A 25,976-nucleotide genomic window follows, 5' to 3' on the forward strand; every position below is an offset into this window, starting at 1 on the left:
TCCTCAATGCCTCTTATCAGTTTTGCTGTCCTACTCTGCACCTTCTCCAGTTCCCCAATATTCCTTTTTGTGAACTGGTGCCCCAAACTGAACTGCATATACAAGATGGGGTCTTATTAATGATTTGTACAGGTACAAAATTATGTCTCTCTCTGAAGTCAATACCTCTGTGAACCGCTTCCTGCCCTCCTGCCCGCAATGCACTGCGGACAGACAGCAGCTACAGGCAAAGTGACGTACCTGTACATCGCTCTGGCTGTACTAACACAGGTGGACACAGCAGTATGAAGATCCCGGTGAATGGGACCTGGCGATCATGTGATCGCTATGCGATCACATGATCACAATGTAAGCAAAGCTGTTATAAATCAATCTCATTGATAACAGCTCTGCTTCTTTTCCTGGTGAGCTGTGATTGGCCCACAGCTTTCACATGATACATGGGGCCAATCACAGCACACTGTACCATGTGACACGCTCCAACCAATCATAGATCACTATCTTGAGCTGTCATGAACCTAACTCATTCATGACAGTTCATGAATGAGTTAGGTTCATGACAGCAAGCTTTGCATTGCCGGAGAAATTAGCTTTATTTCTCCTGTAAAGCAAAGCGTAAAAAAAAAAAAATTCCTGATCACCCCCACAGTAGTACAATGTTACTATGGTAACATTGTACTATTCTGATAAAAGTATAAAAAAAAAAAAAAATATTGAGAATTTGAAAACAAAATTTTTTTAAGGTTTTTTTTAAACTACTTGCCGACTGCTTACCTGCATTTTGCAGGCGAACAGTGGCTCTGGGCAAAGCGACGTAATCTTATGTCGCTTCCTATTTCGGGGTGTGAACGTGCCTGTGCCCCCGCTGCCCCCCAGGTCGATCCAGGGAGAGACACACCGAGTAAACGCACTACATTTTACACGCACACGTTAGATTAGCACATTTAACTCTATGATTGCCCCTGTTAATCCTTTGATCACCCCGCCACCCAGCCATTGCCATTAGTACAGTGTCAGTATACAGAATTTTTCACTGATCACTGTATTCTTGCCACTAGTGACATCAGATAGCATCAGGGTCTTTAAGCTCCCCTCCCAGCCAGGGTCAGCTAGCATTAGATTGCCGCACACTTATCGAACTCACGCTATAAAAAACTCTGTTAGCAGGATCAGTCCCGTTTGCGGCCAGCACTAGTGTTCAGCCCCTTTGCTGTTTTTCACAAAAGATTTGTACCAATTGATTGTGGGTCAAAACAATTTATACGTACAACATTACATTGCCGCCCACCCAAATTCATATGGAAACCTATCACTATTTCTGAATTTAAACCTTTTTTGGACCTAACCCTCAACATGGGCATTACAAAAAAGAATGAATTGCGGTCATATTGGTCCACAGACCCAATTCATCATATTCCTATGTTCCATGCTGTTACATATATGCCCAACATGGACCAGCAATGTACTGGACTTTGAGTGGTTATACCGGAATGATGCCTGCAGCTACACGTATCATCCTGGTATCGTTTTTTTTCCAGGTGGTGGTCAGCTTTCATGTAAAAGCAATCCTAGTGGCCAATTAGCTGCTGAATCATTTTAAAAGCAGCAGGAAGGGACATCCCCCTACTCCTGCCACCTTCCACAATTTTCTTGGGCTCTCCTTTCCCATAGAGGAATCCGAAAATGCAGCCAGCAGTTCTGCTGGCTGACCATAGAGCTGATCAGAGACCTGAATGGCTCCAAGAGACTGGAAGCTACGAGCATTTCATAATTTCCATTTCTCCTGACTTTAACAGCGCCATTTGTAAATTGGGAAAGCATCTGATCACACCGATCTTGATGAGATCAGATGATGTAAGGGCAGAGGAGATATCTAGAGTCTAATAGACCCCAGATTTTTTTAAAAAGAAATACCTGTGACTGCAATAGGCATTAACAGGTAATGTACATTCCCTGTGATAGCAATAAAAGTGATTAAAAAAAAATGAAAGGAAAGTGTAAAAATAATTTAAAAAAATCAAAATAACTGAAAAAAAAATCACCCTCACCCCCTCCCCATGTGCATGCGCACCTGGGTGCGCAAGCGTTACCCGGTACGAGCATGTAAGCAGCGGTTGCACCATGCATGTGAGGTATTGCCACAAACGTCAAATCGAGGGCAGTAATTCTAGCACTAGACCTCCTGTGTAAATATAAATTGGTGACCTGTAAAGGCTTTTAAAGCATCACCTGTTGATATGAATAATGTATGGACGGTGTCACCATTGCACGGGCATGCACAATTTTAAAGCATGTCATGTTTGGTATCTATTTACTCAGCGTAACATCATCTTTTATATTTTATCAATTGGGCAATATATTGTGTTTTTGTGCATTAAAACTCTAAAAAGTGTATTTTTCTCAAAAGATTTGTGTTTGAAAAATCACTGTGCAAATACTGTGTGACATAAAAAATGTTTTATTCTCTAGTGCCTCTGCTTTAAAAAAATATGTTTGGGGGTTCAAAGCAATTTTCTAGCAAAAAAAGTTTTTTCATGTGAACAAAAAAAGTGTCAGAAAAGGCTTGGTCTTCAAGAGTGGGTGATGTGTGGCATAGGATTCTAATGTTGGCCCTAAAATGTCAGGATAGTAGAAGCAACCCCTCCAAATGACCCCTTTTTGGAAAGTAGACACTCCAAGGTATTTGATAAGAGCCATGGTGAGTATTTTGCAGGAAAAACAAACAAAAACAAAAATGGAAGCGGCACAGTGGCTTAGTGGTTAGCACTTCCACCTGGCAATACTAGGGTCGTTGGTTCAAATCCCAACCATGGCACCACCTGCCTGGAGTTTGCATGTTCTCCCTGTGCCTCTGTGGGTTTCCTCTGGGTACTCTGGTTTCCTTCCAAAGACATGCAGGTAGGTTAATTGGCTCCTGTCTAAATTGTCCATAGTATGTGTATGTATGAATGTGAGTTAGGGACCTTAGATTGTACACCCCTTGAGGGTTAGGAACTGATGTGAATGTACAATATATATATATATGTAAAGTGCTGCGTAAATTGACGGTGCTATATAAGTACCTGAAATAAATAAAAATGTATTTTTTCTTTTCTTTTTTTGTCATCTGTGACAAAAATGATATCTGTAAAATACTCACCATGCCGCTTATCAAATTACTTGGGGTGTCTGCGTTCCAAAAAGGGGTGATAGGTAGTGGGGAAGTGATATAAGGAAATATGCCCTTTGAAAGCCTGGAGGTGGTCATTGGATTATGGGGGCCTGTATGTAGCTAGGCTGCCAAAAAGCCTCTTGCATATGGTATCCCCATACTCATGAGAAGTAGGAGAATGTGTTTTGGGGTGTTATTCCACTTATACCCATGGCATGCATGAGCAATATGATATTTAAGTGACAACTTTGTGTAAGAAAAAAAAATTCCAATATATATACACCATAGTTCGTAGATGCTATAACTTTCACACAAACCAATTATAACATACATGTATTGGGATTTTTTTTTACCATGTAGCAGAATACATTTTGGCCTAAATATATGACTAACTTTGAGTTTATTGGATATTTTTTATAACCAAAAGTGAAAAATATCGGGGTTGTTTTCACAATTTTTGGTGTGTTTATGCTTATAGCACAAAAAGTAAAAACCGCAGAGGTGATCAAATACCACCAAAAGAAAGTTCTATTTGTGTGAAAAAAGAACATCAATTTTGTTTGGGTACAGCATTGCACGACTGCGCACTACCAGTTGAAATAGCACAGTACTGAACAGCAAAAAATGGCCTTGTCATGAAGGGGGGTAAATCTTCCGGCAAGTAGTTAATACAAAAAGTGTTTTGCTAGCTTTAGAAACTGCAAACTGGCATTGCATGCTATTATTACATCTATGACCTAAAAAAGTAGTGGGAAGGCTTTCCTTCCCCTGGGGCTGCAAGGTCAGACAATCCCAATGCTTTTCTTTATCCTGCTGGGTGGTGAGCAGGCTCATCTCCCAGCAACCATTGCCGCAGTCTTCTAAAAAAAGGAATCTTCTTTCTCTCCCTCTTCTCTGGCCCACCATTCAGTATAATTATGGTCAGAGAGAGCGAGATAAAAGCAAGCATCAGGTGGCCGGTCAATGTCTGAATTATGCAGCTGGTCCTTTCTCAAATCTTCCCTGGAAAGAGTAGACAGGTATCTGTCTCTTGAGAGAGGTCACAGTAGAGCTTGGGGACACCTGCAGCAATGACCATGCCAGTCATCATCTTTATCCTTGTTTTTCATCAATTCATTGAGAGGTTGGGCTGTTTGGGTGGAATCCCTCGACAAATCTTTGATAATAGGAGCAGAACTCCAGGAATTACCTCAGTTCAGTCATATTGCAGGTTCTTGGCCAGGAGGTGACAACTTCCAATTTCTTAGGGTCACCGTCCACTTTTTTGATGAGATAATATGCAAGAAGGCTGAAATAACTGAACTCTTCAGGAAATAACTTCAACCCCTCATTGCGGAGTCACTTTAAAATCTTTCCCAGACACTCCTTGTGTTCTTGAATGTTCTGCCGAAGACTATTATGTCATTCAAATACCTCAGTGCCTCAGTCAGATTTATATCTCCCAGTGTCCACTCCATCTGTTTCAGGAAGGTCACAAGGGCTCCTGACAGACACTGGGGCATCTGGTCAAACTCATAGAACCGTAATTGGCATTAAACTGTAATTGGCATTAAAGTGATCTTCTGTTGGTCTTTGGGGTGCACTAAAATAGATAATGTCCACTATTTAGGTCTAACACACTGAACCACTTTGCCAGGACAGGCATGGCAGAGCATTTTCTATCTGCAGAGTGGTGTACTACTCAGATATAATCCTTCTGTTGAGAGTGCAGTAGTCAATGCACATTCTCAGAACGGAAAATCTAAGCACAAGTGTTCAATAATAGGGGTTACTACTCACTGCTGCTGGTATAACTGTTCAAAGTGAAGTATATTAGCCCAAGAAAACAGCACTGTGAAGATGTAGTAAAACAATATTCACCTCCCGAGGAGGTATACCTTTATTAATCCAAAATGAACCTTGAGTAGGATGACAAGCTGTGCAATCTGTGCCAGGATTGTGTGGTGGATCGTCCCCTCCTCAGTATTCCCGAGCGGGAAGGAAGGCCAGGGATCGAGGCCCTCTGGACATCGAAGATTATAAAATTGGTCACATATTGCATATTAAGATGACAGGCGCTTTAAAGCAACCATGAATCCTTTCACTTCCTCAAAACTACCTCATCCTATGCCCTACGTGTTACATCACCGTCACGTGACTTCATCAGGAGATACTTTATCCCCTGATGAAGTCACGTGACAGTGATGTAACACGTAGGGCATGAGCTGAGGCAGTTTTGAGAAAGTGAAAGGATCCTACTCAAGGTTCATTTTATATTAATAAAGGTATACCTCCTTGGGAGGTGAATATTGTTTTACTACATCTTCACAGCACTGTTTTCTTGGGCAAATGCACATTCTCATGGAACCATTAATGCAGACCACCACTATGGGGGGGCACAGGGACTCCGGGAGATGATTTCTGTCCTTTTCAACTTTGCGAATTGTTCTCAGAGATCTTTCCCGTTGCCTAGTGGAATCCATCAAGATCTCTCGCGTACCTGATTGGAGACTGAAATGACAAGGTCGGCCTCACTTGTGTTACTAGCCCTGACCCCACTGGAAGTGGAACAGAGGGTGTCTAGGGACCAGGGGGACAAGAGCGCCAGCAGATGTTGTTTGCAGCTCTTGCAGTTGGAGACTTTGGAAGACTGATGAACCTCCAATTCAGGAACAGTAGTGATATGCAGAGCTGGTATAGTAGATCGCCAGGCGTGCACCAGAGCAAGGCAGGAAGCTGAGATGGGAGACAGGAGCAATGTCATAGGAATAGCCGGGGTCATCAACGGGTGGACAGCGAGATACCAAATCATAGGCAAGCCAAAGTCAGGAGCAGAGCCAAAGTCAGGAACGAGTATCAAGGAGAAGATTAATCAGAGTCAGGTCAGGAACAAGCCGGGTCAGCAACAAGGAAATCACACAGGAACGAGCAGGAAACGGGGAACAGCTGAAGACCAGTCAGCACTCAGCACAGGCAGAGGCACCTTTTAAATAGTCCATCCGGCGCCAATCTTCACCATGCGTGTGCACGTGCACATGCGTGTGCGCGATCACGCATTTCTTTGTGTATGCGCACTTCTATTTGCCAATCGTCTCACCGGGATTCCCTTACATTGCCCCCCCCCTTAGGGGCAGCCTCCGGATGCCCATCAAAGCTTGTTTTTCAGGATGAAGATGAAGGTAAACTTGAACTAATCGTGGAGCATAAACAGCGGATGGTTCCCAGGAATTATTCTCTGTATCGTAGCCTTTCCATTTGATGAGGAACTGGGTCTGACCACCCCTCTTTCTACAATCCAGGATATCCTCCACCACATATTCTTCATTACCTTCGATCAGCAGTGGAGCAGGAGTTTCTGGATCTCCACCCAGTAATAAACTTGGTATTGTTGGTTTTAATAGGGAGACATGGAATACCGGATGGATCTTTATATTCTTTGGTAGCATTAATTCAAAAGCCACAGGGTTAATCCTTCTCTTAATTGTAAATGGTCCCAGGTATTTCGGACCAAGCTTCTTTGAAGGACAGCTCAATTTCAGATTTGTAGTAGATAATCAGACCTTATCTGCTGGTTTCAGATTTAGTGTCAGGGCTCCAGGTATGACCAGAGGTGTGTGGACTGACACAGGGAAACGCAGGCTTCAGGTATGGAGTAAACAAGACAATTTATTAAAGACTAAACAACACAAACGCAGTGCAAGGTAAACATAACACAGTGCAAACAACCCAACCTCCAACAGATAACCATATATACAAATCGAACGTAGTCGGGCAGGCCGGGTCGGTAGCAAACGGGCAAACAGGGTACCAGGAGCAAGCGGAAGAGTAGTCAGGAATAGCCGAGGTCAGGACAGGCAGAGTTCGTTCAGAGTCAGGATCAAAGCAGAGTCAGGATCAGCCAGGAAGCAGACAGAATGCAGGTACAAGGGCTCATGGGAAACATACACCAAGGCACTGACTGCAGGTCTGGCCATTCCTTCAATACACCTCCTGCAATCAGCCTCAGGTGATGGCTGATTGCAGGAGTGAGCTTCTGGTTGCTGAGAGCACCCGCTGGCTAGCCCTGGTACTGCAGCCCACACGGCAAATGAGTCCCACCACTAATAGTGAGTCCATTCCTGACATTTATATTCTCCCTCCTTTTTCTGTCAAAAATTTTTTAGTTATTTGCTTGAGCCTCTAAAATAGTTTTTTGTAGCATTTGGCCATTCCTACTGAGAAAATCCAACCTTTCTTGTACTGCCGGGAAAGCGGGTTCCACCGGCATTTCAGGGAGGAAGGAGGGATGATATCCATAGTTGGAGTAAAAAGAGGACTGTTTGGTAGCAGAGTGGATGGAATTGTTGTATGCAAATTCAGCTAATGGAAGGAGAGACACCCAGTTATCCTGTGAATAAGATGAGAAACATCATAAGTATTGTTCAAGGGTCTGGTTTGTCCTCTCAGTTTGTCCATTTGTTTGCGGATGATACGCAGAAGAAAAGTGAAGTTCAATCTCTAGTGCCTCACACAGAGCTTTCCAAAACTTAGAAGTGAACTGCACTCCCCAATCGGACACAATATTGCTAGGAACACCATGTAATCTCACTATTTAATAAAAGCAGAAGCAGTCTCAGCAGCAGAAGGAGTCCCTCTCAGGAGAATGAAGTGTGCCATTTTTGACAGACGATCAATCATGACAAAGATGGTGGTGAACCCTTCAAATGGGGGAAGCTCTACAATAAAATCCAGAGAAATCATACTCCATGGCTTTTCAGGTACTGGCAGAGATTCCAACAGGCCCCAGGTCTTGGCTTTATCAGACTTGTTTCGGAGACATACTGAGCAAGATCTAACATAGTTCTTGCAATCCTTCATTAACCACTTGACCTCCAGAGGATTTACCCCCCTTAATGACCAGGCCTCTTTTTGCTACTCGGCGCTGCACTAATTCAACTGATAATTGCGCAGTCATACAATGCTGCACCCAAACGAAATTTACTTCCTTTTTTTCACACAAATAGAGCTTTCTTTCGGTGGTATTTGATCACCTGTGCACTTTTTATTTTTCACGCTATAAACAAAAAAAGGCCAAAAATTTTGAAGAAAAACAATATTTTTTACTTTCAGCTATAAAAAATATATAGTAAACTCAAAGTTGGTTATAAATTTAGGCCAAAATGTATTCTGCTACATGTTTTTGGTAAAAAAAATCCCAATAAGTGTATATTGATTGCTTTGTGTGAAAGTTATAGCGATACTGCAATTTACGCCATTTTTTTGCTATACAGCGCTGCGCTAGTTTAACGGACAATTGCGCAGTCATGCAATACGGTACATAAATTAAATTTACATCCTTTTTTTTCCCACAAATTGAGCTTTCTTTTGGTGGTATTTGATCACCTGTGCGGTTTTTATTTTTTGCGCTATAAAAAAAAGGCTGACAATTTTGAGGAAAAAAAAACAATATTTTGGACTTTTTGCTATAAAACATGTCCAGTAAAAAAAAATTAAAAAATCGAATTTAGTCATAAATTTCTGCCAAAATGCATTCTGCGACATGTCTTTGCTAAAAAAAAAAACCAATACGTGTAAATTAATTGGTTTACGTGAAAGTTATAGTGTTTACAAATGGCGGGAAAGATACTGGGATTTTTAGACTTTTTTTATACTAATAATGGCGGTGATCAGCGGCTTATGGCGGCGATCAGTGACTTATGGCGGCGATCAGCAACTTATGGCGGGACTGCGGGACTGTGGCGGACATTCTGACATTGGGGGGTACTGATTTGGGGTCACTGACATCACCAGTGACACCAATACAGTGATCAGTGCAAAAAAAAAACCCTGACACTGTACTAATGGCACTGGGGAGGAAGGGGTTAACTTTATTTTTCAGGTTAAGGGTTAACTGTGTGAGGGGAGTGTTTTACTAGGGGGCGGGGGGGTTTACTGCAGGGAACACCGCTGATCGGGAGAGAGAAACTCTTCTGTCCCGATCAGCTTGTCCTGGAGCTGTCAGGGAACTGACAGAAAGCACAGCTACTGCAGCTGTGCTCTCTGTCAGCGATTGCCGCCGATCGCCAGGACATAGCCAGTAACGACCGGCTGTGACCCGGCGACTAACATCCGCGGCTGTGATCGGCGGGGCAGGTAGGGCGGCGGCGCACCTCGCATGCGCCCCCTACCTGTTTACAAAACGTTTTAAAACGTGCTTTTGCCCAGCCGTGCCGCCCTGCTGCTGTATTTATACAGTGGCTGGGCGGCATGTGGTTAAATTTGGTGACCAGAAGGAACGGGAGACCAAATTTGAGGTCTTGTGGATCCCAAAGTGACCAGCTAAAGGATGATCATGACATCTTTTAAGAATGAGAGTTCTGAGTTGTTCTGGTATTTAAATCTGTTCTTTGTGAAGATACAGACCGTCTCTTAGCTGAAGATGCATTTCCAAGGGGGGTGGATGATCATCAACCACTTCTTTTATTTGTGCTACAAGATCTGTTTGTAGGAGTAAAAAATATTTAGCTGGCAGGATTGTGTCAGGTTCAGATGGTACAATTGGGTCATGAAACATGCGTGAAAGCGCATCGGGCTTGCCGTTCTTTGATCCTGGGCGGTATGTCAAGTGAAACACAAAGCGGGAGAACAGTGCCCATCTTGCCTGCCGTGGCCTTAGGCGTTTTGCAGTTCTCAAGTACTCTAGGTTCTTTTGATCCATAAAGATGAGGATAGGATGGGAAGCTCCCTCCAGCAAATAGCGCTGTCGCAATCGTACACCCAAAGATGGACGCGGTTCAACCATTTTGGCTTCAACCTCCATCTTGGCAAAGGGGTCAACCATCCTGACAAACATATTTCCCCATCATTCTCCCCCCTTCCCTCTCTGTTCATACACATTGATATATGGCCTGTGTGTTAGGAGTGTCACAGGCCGGGCAGGGCACAGCAGGAAGCCCAGAGCTATAAAACATTTTTGTCTGAGAAAGCTGTGAAATATAACACCTCGTAAAAGATAACGCAAGCATTCCCAGGAGTTCAAGGCATTCCAATGAAGCACAAACCAGATAAACACTTTTAAAATCCATTTTTCCCCTATGTCTCTTATCTTGAAATATGAGGGACTTACATAAAAACCAGGCATATCATCAGATTGGCCAAGAGGAGACGAATAGTTTGATAGGTCACTCTCCTTGGCTGGAATACATAGGAAAGCAGAAAAGTAGATCTCGTGAACCATTCAGTGTAGAATTTCATATTTCATGTCTAATCAATCCTCAGACGTGTCTGCATAATAATCTACCCGCGGGTGGAGTGTCACTTGTGCATAGGAAAAGTTATGAGCCAAAATATGAACTACAAGAGATTTTGGCTCTAGTTTAGGTCTACGCCCAGACCTTCCCACCCTAAATGGGGTATTGATCCTTGACTTCAGAGACACCCCCTGCTTGGGAACTACAAAATGAGCTGTCAGGCGTAAGAGAGTTAAGTTGAAGAATTCTCCCGTTTAACATCAGAACCAATTTGGGAGATCCGTGCCCTTTTGTTCTGAAACTTGATCTGCTAACTCAGGACTTTGGCAAGTACTTTAACCCTCTAACTTCTCTGTGTTATCTCCTTACTGTGCTGTTGTTCTCTGTATATTTATATATATATTGGTTACATCTTTTTCTGTAAATATTTTTATTGCACTCTTTTGTCCTTTTAGTAATAAATCTTTCCTTCTGAAAGTGTTGAACTGTTTCTATAGCTCTTTATTGCAATTTACGAATTCCTGCCTCTAAAAGAGTGCTACTGTGTTTGTTTAACCCTCTGTATAACCGGCATGCGGTGACCGTGTTATACAGACGATTATCTCAACCATTATAGTGTTATAGCTGATATCGCCAAGTTTCCTCTTTCTCTGTACAAAAAGGAGGTGGTGGCAGTGTGAAGGGTTAATTGCGTAATTAACCTGACCCAGTAACAATTGCTCCCAGGTTGCCGGTACATAGATTGTGGTCCAATTAGATGGAAAATCATTGTGCAGGGTGCAGCTGGGCGTGGCATTGTTACCCACGTGACATTGTGGTTTTAGATTGGCCAGTCCTTCGGTCACGTGTTTGGTGAGAAGGTCAGGAGTCCGACGCCCCGTTCGTCAAATATTGGTGGCAGCGATTGTGGGATCATCACATATTGGCTGGCAGCTTATGTGGGATAGTTGCATTGAGAGCTTCAGTGCAATGTTAGGTATTAGCTCTGCACTGAAGGATTGTAACCTTTCTGTAAACAGTCCTTAGAAACAAGCGGTGCATATTTTTTATATATCTATCTATCTATCTATCTATCTATCTATATATATATATATATATATATATATATATAGAGAGAGAGAGAGAGAGAGAGAGACATATATCAACAGCTCCTTCCTTTTTCTACTTTCTATTCTATCTTTGCTTGCAATTACGCCTGGTGACACAGAATAAAAGAAAATGAGCAAAAGCGATTTGAGTGCGGAATGTACCTCTCGAGGAATGGACGTCGGTCGCAAAACTCATGAAGATTTGATTCGTGATCTACAGGAGCATGATATCTGAGCAGATCAGAACTCGGGGGAACTTGACCATGACAGGGTTCCCGCTATCTACGTTCCCAGTGGCTCAGAGACGGCCTCGCAGGATGGGCATACAGAGACTGACACTGGAGGATCACCGAATGGTATCGTCACACCACCGCTGAGCAGGCCAGCACCGGAGTGCCTGTAACCAGCAGAGACTCTCCTCAGATGCAGGAAGCCCTGAAACGCATCATGGAGACAGATCCTATGGCATACTTGCAGCTCTTTGACCGCCAGGCTGAGAGAGTGGCTGACAGAGAGGCTGCGGAACGCCAGGCAGCGGCTGACAGAGAGGCTGCGGAACGCCAGGCAGCGGCTGACAGAGAGGCTGCGGAACGCCAAGCAGCGGCCGACAGAGAGGAACGCCAGGCGCAGAAGGAAGCTGATCGTCGGCACGAGCTGGAGATGGTGAGACTCCAGCAGCGACAGGCTCAGAACCTCGGGTCCTTAGAACATAGGGACGCCACTCTGGCAGTGGGCACAGCCGCCAAGTTTCCAGTGATGGAAAAAGATAGTGACATTGACACGTATTTACTGTCATTTGAAAAAATGTGGCATCAGTACCATGTGCCCCCAGCTCAATGGGCTCGGTACCTGACACCAGGGCTACGAGGCAAGGCCCTGGACACGTTTGTTGAATTGCCAGAGGGGCAGGACGATGATTACAAAATTTTAAAAGATGCCATTGTCGGAAGCACCAGATGACCCCGGAAGTGTACCGCAAGCAGTTCAGGTCCATACAAAAGGGACCTGGGGACTCTCACACGAAAGTGGCGAGTCGCTTATGCACCATTCCGGCAGTGGACTAAGGGACTGAAAGCTGACTCCTACGAGTCTTTAGAAGATCTCATGATATGAGATCAACTTCTGCATGTCTGCCCAGCCGACATAAGACAGTTTATCTTGGAGAGAGAGCCAGCATCTATTAAAGCTGCAGCCGATTTGGCTGATACCTACGCCCCTAGCAACCCCTCCTACGTCGGTGAGTCAAGCTTCCCCTCCACCCACACCTGCAGCGCTTGGAGCCAAGCTATCCCTGCCTGACAACTGCAGATGTTTCACCTGTGGGAAAGCCGGACATCTCAGGACGCAGTGTCCTGAGCAGAAGCAGATGACATCATCTGGCCAGCTGGCTAGCAACTCTTCTTCCGTGCTGTTTGTCCGCAGGAAGATGTGGGTAACCCCCACCAACCTGCAGCCAGTCATTGTGGGCAACCGGTCTGTAACTGGTTTCCGGGACACCCGGGGCAGAAGTCACCTTGATCTGGCCAGAGGTGATTGAGCCAAGGAACCTCATCCCAGGAAAGTTCCTTACCCTCACAGGAGTTGGGGGGACCCGTTCACGCATACCCTGTGCAAAGGTATTCATTGATTGGGGTGCGGGAAGGGGGATGAGGGAGGTGGGGGTCTTGGATGAAATTCCCACACCTGTTTTGTTGGGTGCTGATCTAGGCACTTTTGTTTTCTATTATGCCCCTGCTGAGAATACCCGGAATGTCCCGCTGGAACTCTCTGGACATGCCAAGGTACTGTGTGCAGATGTTGGGGTAATGACTGGGCAACCTGTGGATGGACAGAAGGAGGGGCTGGGAATGGAGTGGGGCTACTGGATTCTCCATTAGCTGGAGCACGAGAAGAAATCCCCTTGCCTGGGGAGGTATCGAACTCATGTGTCATTGCTATTAAAAACGTAACTGTTGATAATGATAATGATGACGATGATGCTGATATTGATAATGCCAGTAATGTTGATGAGAATGTTGGTAATGCTAATGATGATTATGATGGTCATGATGAAACAAATGATGCATTTTCACTGTTGGGGGTCACTCACAGTGCTGTGAAGGGGGCAGAGGTACAATCTCTGGGGGCTGAGCAAAGGGATGGTGTGGATAGGCCTGTTCCTTGCCCAGGCCCAAAATATTACGCCTTGATAAATGCCCAGCTGTTGGCCTTGCATGGCATTGGGCAGCCGGCTGGGACTTGTAGTTCCACGCATAAGGCAGCCCTGAAAAACAATCCCCAAATGACCTTCAGAGGCCAGCTAGCTGAGAGCTTCCCTGCTGAGAAGGGTAAACAACAGCTGGCTAATACTTGGAGTCCCACGTGCAGGCCAGCACTGGAAAGCCATAAACACAGGGATTTCAGCTTCCAGCTAGATGTGAGCTTCCCTGCTGGGAAGGGAAAACAAAGGCCTGACAGGGAGGATGGAATGAATGGCCTATTCACTAGGGGCTTGGAGATTGACAACATGTCATCCAATCTGACCTGTCTTGGTGTGTCACCAGGCAGGAAAACATGTGTCCTAGGCAGTGACAGCACACCTGGATGGGAAGTGTGAGTGGTCTCCTTGGAGGGGATCATCGGATCTCAGAGAGGGGGCTGCGGCCCTCAGCTCCAATCACCTCTCCTTTCCACGCAGGTACAGAAGCTGCTGACCATGCCTCTGATAGATGGTGTCTGGATTCGGGAGGGTCCGGGGAGAGCTCACTGTGCTGTTCAGGAGTTGGATGGCAGAGTGTGTCTTTCCCTCATGCCTTCAGCCAACCTCAACTCCCAGGAGGTGCAGGCTGAATGGGCCAAAGAGACAGAGGGAATGGCGCAGCCAGGGATCCAGGGGTCAGCTTGAGTCTCAATCCCCAAACAAGATCAGATGACCAGGCTTTTTGAGGACCTTGGAAAACTGAGCGCCAGCCCTGTGGGTGTGGCACACACCATGCCCGGGGGCCATGAGGTGATGAAGCATCCGGAAGGTGCCCGCTGGTTAACCATCATGGACCTGAGCAGGGGGTATGGGCCACCATCTCTAACCCAGGAGGCTCAGGACGAGCCAGTCTTCACTACCCCATATGGCTTACCTGAATTCACGGGAAAGCTAGTTGGGGTTGAGAACACACCAACCACCTCCCCAGGGGTCAGGAATGAACTGCAATGCAGAGTGGAACTGGGTGCAGTTGCCCACTTTAGGGGCCTTGCGGTGTTTGGCCCTGTCTGGGAAGAGCAACTTGGGCCACTGTCACTAGTCAGGAACCAACTGCCTGTGCCTAGTCTGACAGTCGAGAAGGGTAACTGTCAGAGGGGCATGTCAGTGATTCAGCTTTGGGTAGGAAAAGACCCCCAGAGGTCTGGGCATGGGGAGACTGAGGCAGTTGTGGCCTGGCCTACTACCCATGCCAAAAAGCAGGTTACGCCAGTCGTGGGTACAGCTGGCTATGGTAAGACGACTGGGTGCAACTATCCTGGCTCAGCTGGACCTGTGACTGACCTGGCAGACAGGAAACTGGCGGAACTGGTGTCCTGGATGCTAGCAGGTAAAGAGGACTGTTCATCTTGGATGAAGGTACTTGTGGACACATCTGGGAGGCGAGTTCCAGAATTCGCCTGTTCAGTTCCGGTGCATACAGGCGCCACTACCTATCAATGCAGATGTTTTGCTGAGGTGTATAGACATCTGCAAATTTTTGGTTAAGGTGATTTGCGAGGGGCTGAATTTTGTGGAGCTGGTCAAATTCAGGGTAACCCCGAGGACAACAGTGTATTGTCGTTGAAATGCATAAAACACATTATACTCTCATATCTATGCCTGGCCATGGCAGCAGAGAAAACAGGCATATGATGAATCGGGTCTGTGGACCAATACAACCGCAATTCATTTTTTTAGTAATGCCCATGTTGAGGTTTAAGCCCAAATAAAAATGTAAATTCAGAAACTATAATGGGTTTCCATGAGAATGGTCTGGCAATGTTTGAATTTGAGTTGGCGGCGATAAATTGTTGTGCATATAGCTTGCTTTGATCCACAATCGATGCATACATATCTTCCCTGAAAAACAGCTCCAAAAAAAATCAAGGGGAGTAGTTAAATTTGCTGTTTCCAACTGAATTACGGGTTGGGCAGTGAATGGGGGAATTACGGGTGCTGCAGAATTTGTGGGCTGCCAATTGAGATTTGCAAGCACATCCAGAAGGACACTAGGGTCTCTGCGGGCCTGTGTGCAAATTCTTGGTGGTTGCAGGACAATAGTTGTGCTCGCCACAGCACCAGCTTGTACTACACTTATGGGGCTGGCCACATCACCAAGTGATACTGCAGTGCTGGTATTATTAATATTATTATTCTACAGGATTTATATAGCGCCAACCGTTTGCTCAGTGCTTTACAATATAACAGGAGACAATACAGCAACAATACAGTTCAATACAAGAGACAAGGATGTACTAGGCCACTAGGGCTCGCCAGTTCACCAAAAGGTAGAGTGACACTAGTACTGGCACTCTGCTGCATATAAGTCATCAAAATTTACCGACAAGTGCTAACAGAGATCAGGCCTGATTCTGTCAACACTATGGTTTTGTGTGTAATGTATCAAGTGACAGTGACCTAATGACACTGCACTTGCAAAGGGAGAAGGGGGGGGTAAGCGTAGGGACTAAACGCAGGTGCTGGCAGGTGCCGGGGCTGATCCCTCTAACGCTATGTTTTTGGGGACGCTATACTAATGTGAACGCTGGTATAGTGTTGATCTGATCAAAGATATTGATCCGTTCAGACACTATACTAGCAATGGAGGTTTATTGTGTATGAGCGTGTTCCTGGCAATAAAGGGGTTACATGTGATTACTGGTGTACTGACAGGCAATCTGACACTATCTGGGAGGGGCGTGAAAACCACGGAAGCACGAATCACATATATATATATATATATATATATATATATAATTTTGCGCACCCGTGCTGCCCTGCAGCAGTATTTCTGCTATAGGGCAGCCAGGAAGCGGTTACAGAAGCGGTTTGTGTTACAGCGCTGTTACTTTTTGGGTGCAGCGGCCATGCAATGCTGCACCCAAATGAAATTTACGTTCTTTCTTACCCACAAATTGAGCTTTTTTTCAGTGGTATTTGATTGCCTGTGTGTTTTTTTATTTTTTGCGCTATAACAGAGTCAGACAATTTTGAGAAAAACAACAATATTGTGGACTTATTGCTAAAAAACAAATTTTGTCAGAAATTTCAGCCAAAATGTATTCTGCAACACGTCTCTCCAAAAAAAAAAATCCCAATACGTGCAAATTAATTGGTTTACATGAATGTTATAGCATTTACAAATGGCGGTATATGTACTGGAATTTTTTTATTATACTAGTAATGGCAGCGATCTGCGACTTATGACGGCGATCAGCAACTTATAGGCGAGATCAGCGGCTTATGGCAGGACTGCGGCGGACATTCTGACACTGGGGGGAACTGACTAGGGGTCACTGACATCCCCATTGACACCAAATACAGTGATCAGTGCAAATAAAAACCCACCGACAGAAGGGGAGGAAGGAGTTAACATTTTTAGGCAATCAAAGGGTTAACTGTGTGAGGGGAGTGTTTCACTAGGGGGCGGGGTGTGTTCTTCACAGGAACACACTGATCCGGAAAGCTGAAAGCTGCTCTCCGGAACAGTGTGCTGGAAACTGACAGGGAGGAGAGCTGCAGTGTAAACACTGCAGCCGTCCTCTCTGTCAGTGATTGCCAGTAATCACTGTCCGGGACCTGGTGATTGACATACGTGGCCGCGATCAGCAGCCCAGGTAGGGCGCTCGCACGCCTCGTGCGCGCCCCCTACCCGATGTGCAAAATCAAGTGTATATATACGTGATTTTTCACAGCAGTGCCGCCCTGCCGCAGTATATGTACTGTGGCTGGTCGGCAACTGGTTAAAGCGGCGTTCCAGCCCTTTTTGTGTTTAATAAAAGTCAGCAGCTACAAAAACTGTAGCTGCTGACTTTTAATAAACACACACCTGTCCCGGAGTCCAGCGATGTTCTCACCCACGGCGTCTCTTCTCCCCTTCTCACCTCCACGGCGCCGGCATCTCTACTGTGGGCATCAGGCTGTGACAACTTGCAGCTTCACAACCCAGTGCCCGCTGTGCATGTGCGAGTCGCATTGTGCTTCCTAATTGGTCTGGCAGTCTTCTAGGACCCTTTGAAAGTTCCCAGGAGACTGCGGGAGGGAGGAGGGGCCCGAACTTCTGGCTCACTTCACCAGGGGAAGTAGGAGAGGGTACCTGTCAAAAATAGGTGTCCGCTCCCCCCCCAAAAGGTGCTAAATATGGCAGTGGAGGGGGGGAGGAGGCAAATAAGCAGAGCTTCCACTTTTGAGTGGAACTTCACTTTAATTCTTCTACCCACTGTAGAATAGTATCACTGCAACAATATAAAACCTGTCCCTGATCATTTCTCACAGCAAAACTCCAGATTTCATGTCTATTTGATAGTTGTCAAGCAGAACAGACAGCAAGGCAAAATCCTCCCAGTAGGAAAAGGGGCAGCAAAAAATATTTTTGTTGTTGTACGATGTATGTCAGAATATTTATTACTATCTGTGTCCACACAGAACAGCTTCCCTTTACTTTCCTGTCCTACAGAAAGATGTCAGACAAATAGCAGAAGACTACCCTTACTCAGTGGCGTATTTAGGTTTTGTGCTGCCCTAGGCAACACAGAAATTGGACGCCCCCCCTCCCCAGCGGAGAGAGCCTGACACCGACCAACACCAGACCCCCCCCCCATGGAGAGAGCCGGACACTGACCAACACCTGACACCCCCACCGAGAGAGCCTGACAGTGACCAACAACACCCCTGCCCCATCTCGAAAGAGCCCTGGGAACGACAGTCGGGCTCTGCATACACCATCAAACAGCCCCTCTCAGATCCCACCTGGTCCCCATGCTGCAAATGTTCCTTCTTCTGGGGGGCTGCCCCCCTAAAAAATGCTGCATAGGCAAATGCCTTGTTTGCCTTGTGGTAAATACACCCCTGCCCTTACTTGACTATTGGTCCTAAATACTGTTTTTATTACAAGTGAAAGCAAAAGAAAACTCCAAATTTTGGGTTGACTCCAGAAAAGTAATAGAGAAAAATAATTTACCTGAAAAAAGATCTAACCCTTGACTTAGGCCCCTCTCAGATGGGGCAGATCCGTCAGCGTGATCTCTGCTGAGCAGGCGGATGACAGGTCTCTGTCCTCTCTGCTGCTGCAGAGTGGACACAGACACTGCCCGCTGATTTCAATGGGACGGTCGGATGGAAACGGACCACCTGTCTGTTTCCACCCGATTGTCATCTAATCCACTGGATAGATGGGGTCCCCATCCTTCTGTTTTTGGAATGCAAGATCGGATTGGATGCCAGCGGGTGTCAGCGGACTATTGTCCATGGAAGTCTATGGATGGACTGATCGGGTCTGCCTGTCCGTTTTTCAGTCTAGCGGTTCACTCTTGTGAAAGGGGTCTAAGTCTAAAAATGTTTTAAGTATAACTGGGAATTAATATTGCATGTGTTTTAAATAAACATTTATCTCAGATCTTTGCATGTTGGTCAGGTCTTAGAGCTCTTTTACACTGGTGGCCAAGGATTGGAAAAACAGGTGGCTGAGCCATAGTTTACTGCTCCCTAACCATCCATCAGAATTGTAACATTACAGCCTGACAGGGCTGTATACCTGCTGATGCTTTGCAGCTGTGGCAATTTTAACTTGGGCTGCAGAGTTTGATAGGCGGCACTGCTTGCCAAACTTACCCATTGAGATCCATGGGGCTACATTGCAACTTTCCAAATGCTTGGCAATTTAAAAAAAACACACTGTGGATCACTTTTCAAAAGGCATTACCACCTGTCTAAAAGAACTCTTAGCCCTGAGACAGGTCAGAAAAGTAGGCACAAGTGTCTTAAATACCACCAAATCATTTGCTAGAAACACAGCAAATCTTTTTGATACTTAACAAATCTTCCCCTCTATGTCTAATGAAAAAAAAGTCCAAAAATATATACATGTGTAGCACCCCCTAGGATGCTAGAGTGTAGGCAAATTTAGTTTAGCTCCGCTGTAGGCAGAGGAACAGGGGTTAATTGTTGTAGCTGTGCAGAGCTTCACAGGCAAGGCACTGTTACCTCCCCCTGCATTCTGGAACTCACTAGAGGTTTCCAGAAGGTGGGGCAACAGAGGCTGCAGCTTGAATATTCATGGGACATCTACTAATCCTTGGAGAAGTAGGCCAAGAAGGTGGGAAAGCCACCCATAAATATCCTGATGCCTGACAGTCTGGGAGTCCAGGGTCCAGTCATCTGGAGGGGAGAGGAAGAAGGAGAGAAGAGGAATAGGAGAGCTCCAGGAATTCACCCACAGCTAAGCCAGAAGCACCCTGCCCAGCAGAGGCCAAAACAGCAGCTATTCTAGATCCTGGGAGTTTTCTAATGCACTGAGTGAGTAACAATCCAACTATCACCCCTAAGGGAGGTGGACAGTGGAGTACAATACCTCACATGTCTGGGTCCAAGTGTAGCTCAAGTGCAGTGCAAGACAGCCAGGAGCGCACTAGTTATCCAATATTGGGAATAGAGAAGCCAGCTGCCATGCAATACAACCAAGTGCATTGTAATACAACTTTTTTAGGAACTTTTTGTTCTGTACTACTACTTCCACAGCTTGTGTCCTGAATTAGAGCAGCCAGAGACTTAGCAGGTCCTCAACTGTTTGTACATAGTTCTACAGTGTTTGTTCAGTTTTGGGTATCCCATGCACCCTCATTTCCCATCCAAGTTCATTGTTCCTAAAATATGCACCACAAACAAACTACTAGACTATTTATTGAGTCATCTGGAAAAGTGTGAAAAAACCTTTGCCTGGCTGTGGGTGCTGTAAGGGGGAAATAGGCTCAAAATCCAGCAGCTCCTTCAGGGGCAGCACTACACATACATGATGATTTTATGTTATAAACAAGGAAATTTGTAATTACCTCTTCGAGACTTCTTTGCATGGTGAGCATTGATCTCCCAGAATGAATTGGCCCCACTGTGAGAAACTGGACATGACAGAGCTGAAAATAAATAAACACATAAATAACTAAATAAAATAAGTAATATTGAAAAAAAAACTTATATTTTTTTTTACAGGTGATAATCTATACAGATATACAGTATATAAATATAGTATATATGCAATCTGCCACAGTGTCTTAACCTTCTGTGCTGTTTCACACTGCATGTATATGAATACAACTCAACATGAAGCAATATAAAATGTAATGTATATTATTTCAGAGTTATGGCATTTTGTGTATCCAGCCAGGGGGGCTAAGATTTTTCATAGTTAGTCCACAAGTCACAGACACAAGTCCATCTAGATCAAACAATAGAAAAAAAACACACACCAATAGAAAACCTCCATATACACAATCCTGTACCCACAATTGATCCAGAGGAAGCAAAAAACCCAATAAAGCAAATAAAAAATTCCTTCCTGATTCCCTAGGAGGTATTCCCTGGATCAACTACCCCCAAGGAATTTTTTACTCCAGTTATATTTTGTGCATTGAGGAAATAATCCCGGCCTTTTTTAAACCAATCTATTGAACTGGCCAGAACCAGCAGGTGCTTACAGAGGGTGTAAATATACTTTAACATTTCTGTTATGTTGAATTACCTGCTTAAAGTCTATCATTGTAATGGGGAATATTGTATGCAATTTGTGGTGAAATAGCAGGCTGCTCAAAGGTTAGGAATGGGGTTAAGGTTACTAACTCCCAGGTGTTCATGGTCCTGCCCGTTTGCCCAGGTCCATAAATAGAAGGGGAGGTAACCATTCAGGGTCTATGGGTCCTTGCCTCCACATGGGAAGTAGCAAGAGAGGTGCTGCAAGATGTGCTCTCAACTTTCAAGGGGGTGTCTTTCCCTCTTGAAAGGGTATCCATTCAGGGTGCTGAAGAGAACTAAAGGAGCTTTTGGACTTTGCACTGCTTTGAGGTATGAGATGGCAGCCTGATTAGGAAGCAGTCTGAATGGGGAATAGAGAGAGAGGAAGAATTAATAATACAGAGACTGTGTGCTGTGTCTAATGCTTAGTAAAGTGAATAACTCTGCAATAAGTTCACTATGTAGACCACTTATGTATTTATACATTGTGATCATATTCCCTCTTAATTAATTAAATAAAATGATGCAGCGCTTCCCCCAAAATAATCATGAAATACAATATAACAGAAAAATTGCAGAGTAAATAAATAACACAAGTGCCAATTAATCAATGAATCGATCCTCTCTGGGATCTAAAGTGAATAATAAACGTGATCTCACCTGGTATCAAGACCAGGAACCAGTGACACCAAGGCCCTGATTTACTAAGACTTGAGTCTACCAGCAGACTCTGACCATTCAGGCAGACTCAGTTAAATCAATCAAGACCTGTCAGTCTTCTGAGCGGCGTCTAGCAATCTCATTGACGAATGTCTACTTTGCTATTAGTAAATGTGGAAACGCGTCTGGCACATTTTTAGGTGCAATACCGGATATGTTCGCTAGATGGCGCACAATCGCGGGCATTGTAGCATTGGCGTTTTTTTCTTCGCATAAGAGAATACTTAGAATGTAACATAATTCGTACACCTATATTATCATTTTTATTTTTTTTTGCTGTTTCTCCAAAATGATCAGACAACTAATGCATTTACTAATGAATTTCATACATTCTATTTTCAAATGTTAAACATTTTCACACTTATATCTCAAATAATTTGGATAGTTCTAATTTCCCAATATAATGAATAATGGTTTCCCAATATAATCAATAATGAACGCATGTAAAAACCAAAAAGTGCAAATAATTGCAATAATGATGTAAAATGGTAAATGGTGCTAAAATAAGTTCATATAATCATTCCTGAATAATGGAATGTCCTTCGTGTGAGAGTACCAACTCAGAGTGCCTATGAATGGCACGTGTGGTTTCTCCGTGATGGACAGTAGTGCATGAACTCGTGAAAGGTAAACCACCCTTGGAACTGGTCTACACTCACCAGAACAAAAGTATTAATGCGCATGGGTTATACACATCACACATCTGGGGGTGCAGCGGTATGCTGGCAGCTATGGTTAGTCCAGCTCCAGCCATCCATCCATCCATCCGGGTGGGTGTCCAAATGGTCCTGGGGAGGAATTAGCTCAGCCACAGGAGCCAGAAAGGTGCTTAATAGTGTAGTACACTGTCACAAGTGTGGATGACCTTTCACGAGTTCATGCACTACTGTTCGTGGTTATATTTATCTTGTGTAATACCATTTCAGTAGTCTATATAATTTGACCAGCGCTCGCTTTATCATTTTTAAACAATGTAACTATTCTACATTGTACATCAAACTGTGTCTCCCACAGTGATTTAGTGGTTAGAGGTCAGAACTTACAGCACTTGGGTCATGGGTTCTAATCCCAGTTATGGCTGCATCCCAGTTTGCATGCCTTCCCTGTATGGATGTGTTTCTTCCAACACTCAAAAGACATGCTGTGAGATTCATTGGACCTAGTTACATGGCTGAGTTTCTGTCCTTAGATTATAACCTCCTTGACATTTATGAACGTTAAAAAAATGGAGATCAATTTTCTGGGTTGTGTCAGTGCCAGGAATATTGATCAATCAATTATGATTTTGCCTAATGACTAGAAAGTGGATGAATGTTACCTGCGTCCTGTTCTTCTGCCAATTAGGAAATGTGCAAGTTTCATGCTGTGTATATTTCATTGTAACTTTTTTCTCTTCTTTTAAATCTGTCTCCTTATACAACTTGACCCCCTCCCCCCATCCCATCATCACCTGTCCCATATGCAAATCTATGGATCACCGCCCCACTCTTTTTAACTATTTACTGATCAAGTGAATGTGTCTCATTTTCTATCAGCTACAGCTCAGATCTCACATTATTATACGATTGCTGATTGTATATGACCACTAGTCTGATTGAATTCACAATCCCTGGTCAGTCCCGTTCCCTTACCTCTAATAATCTTTAGGACCAGTTCACACTACATGTGTTTCAGTTGCTTTTTCGGCATCACAAACGCACAGAAAGAAGGTTATATGGTTGTTAATGTCATAGTTCACATCAGCGCTTGCATTTTCAGTGCATTGCAGGTGCTGTAAACAAAGTTGACCACGCTGCATTGTTTCTGCACAGAACTGTACTGAAGCACATTGAAACGTCCTTGAATGTACTAAAATGCACATGTCCCTAATAAAATTGAATAAAAAGAAAGTAGAAAAAACTAACTGGAAGGGATACAAAAATGCAATGCAACGTGTCCAAAACTCATCCAAAATGTACTGAAACACACTAAACATGCATGCCAAAAGGGCATGAAAAAACACATCAGGAACACATCTACACTGTTTCTATAGTGTGAACTGGCCCTAAGGACTTGTTCACACCATTGGTAGTGCAGAAACGCATGCAAGAACACACATTTTCCAGCACAGCAAAGAAATGCAATGCCCTTTGCAGATGTGCGCGGTTAGGTGCAACACACTTTTAAAGTAATATGCCTGCAGTATTTTTGCATGTTCCCACACATTAGGCAGGCCATTGAAATTAACGAGCTGAGGAAAAAAAAAGTAAAAAATGCCCCATTCACACAGGTCCTCTGGCCTGTACAGCATGAATGAGTGGGTTGTTTATGTGGCTAGAGCCACCTGTTACACTATGGGGACACAGCAGCTGTATGAACACAGGTTTTAATCTGACAGGTGTGAAGGCGTGGGGAAGTGGCCCTGAATGCTCACTGTCTGTGTTCAGGGCTATACACCTGCACCCATATGCTTGTCAAATTATGACCTGCAGCAATTCCATAGTGTAACATAGGTTGCCTGCAAACGGCGATAGCCACAAAAACAAACCACTGATTCTCACTCTACAGGCCACAGCACCCATGAGCCCCAAAACCTCAATTATACCTCAATTACACACACAGCTTTATTTATGAACTCAGTACAGTTTTATCATTTAGATTTCACAGGAATATGGTTGGGATTATGTCCATTAATAATGTTTTTAGTGTATTTTTACCATAAATATAATTTGGATATTTTCTCTGGCGGTGGGGGGCTGTCAGGTATGCTGTACGGGGCCCCATGATATCTAACAGTGGCCCTGGGTGTATGCTTGTGTCTGTGCCACCTGTATAGTTAGGAAGAACCTTGAACCTCTGCTATGTACCTCAATGGATCTAGGAATTGGACATGTTTTCAACTGCAAATACAACAATTAGTAATGTTTCCCCAGCAAATGAGGATCAGCTTCTCGGTGGAGAACAGTGATCTCGCCATGTCCATATGTGGTCTGGAATTCCACAAAAGAACAATTCACAAAAATAAAAAATAGACTTGCAAATTACCACTAAACTCTCCTAACTACACTCCCATCCACTCACACTCCCCACTTCCACTTCCGGGTGTGTGCAAACGTTCTTCTGCAAGCGTCATGACGAATTTCCGGTATGAAAACTGCTCTAGCGCCTCCTCCAACAGCCGTCTTAGCGTTTATTTGTGCACCATAGCAAATTTTACACGCGGCTCCATTGTGTATATGACATTCGCAAATATATGTTTGCAGTTCTATTGTAGATTTGGCATTGGTGAATGTATGCTTGCAGCTATACTGTGTATATGACATTGGCAAATATATATTTGCCAGTAAAGGCCCAAAGTCAACATAAATTGGGGGCCCAATTTATTACTATTAAGAGGATTGTAGAAAAAGAATAGCTAGCTGCACATTGAACACGACCTATTCATTGGTACAGAACATGGTCTTGTCGTGCAATAGGGGGCTTTTGGTTTGTTATTTTGGACATTCTTGCACATGTGCGCTCTAACAAAGAAGAATTGGGCATATTATATAGCTAGCAAAAATAAGTGTTAGGGGTGCTAGTACATTTCAGATACTTATATAGCGCTGTCAATTTACGCAGCGCTTTACATATAGATGTGGCAAATTCACATCAGTCCCTAACCCTCAAGGGGCGTGCTAAGAGCCCTAACTTACATTCATACATATACTAGGGACAATTTTGACAGGATCCAATTAACCTACCAGCATGTCTTTAGAGTGTGGGAGGAAACCAGAGTACCCGGAGGAGAAACAGGCAGAACATGCAAACTCCAGGCAGGAGGTGCCGTGGCTGGGATTTGAACCAACGACCCTAATACTGCCAGGTGGAAGTGCTAACCATTTAGCCACTGTGCAACATTCAACTAGAACAGTGGTTCTCAACCTTTCTAATGCCGCGACCCCTTAATACAGTTCCTCATGTTGTGGTGACCCCCAACCATAAAATTATTTTCGTTGCTATTTCATAACTGTAATTTTGCAGTGGGAGGACTAGCGCCCCATCACTGATGTCAGTGGGATGAATAGTGTCCCATCGTTGGTATCAGTGGGATGAATAGTGCCCCATCA

General features: G+C 44.4%; 1 protein-coding gene across 6 annotated transcripts in view; it reads right to left on the reverse strand.

Moving 5' to 3' along the window:
* The window catches only part of LOC149459085 (latent-transforming growth factor beta-binding protein 3-like), a 999,560-nt gene that overhangs the window by 182,433 nt on the left and 791,151 nt on the right, over positions 1–25,976 (reverse strand). For all 6 annotated transcript variants that reach the window (XM_089681663.1, XM_089681666.1, XM_089681665.1 and 3 more), the window contains one exon: positions 20,493–20,573. In XM_089681663.1, coding sequence (XP_089537789.1) covers positions 20,493–20,573 — 81 coding nt within the window. The remainder of the gene's footprint in view (positions 1–20,492; positions 20,574–25,976) is intronic.

This window comes from Staurois parvus, unplaced genomic scaffold (genome assembly GCF_062004578.1).
Source record: "Staurois parvus isolate SC_StPar_1 unplaced genomic scaffold, SC_StPar_1.0 ptg000275l, whole genome shotgun sequence".
NCBI classification, from domain to species: domain Eukaryota; kingdom Metazoa; phylum Chordata; class Amphibia; order Anura; family Ranidae; genus Staurois; species Staurois parvus.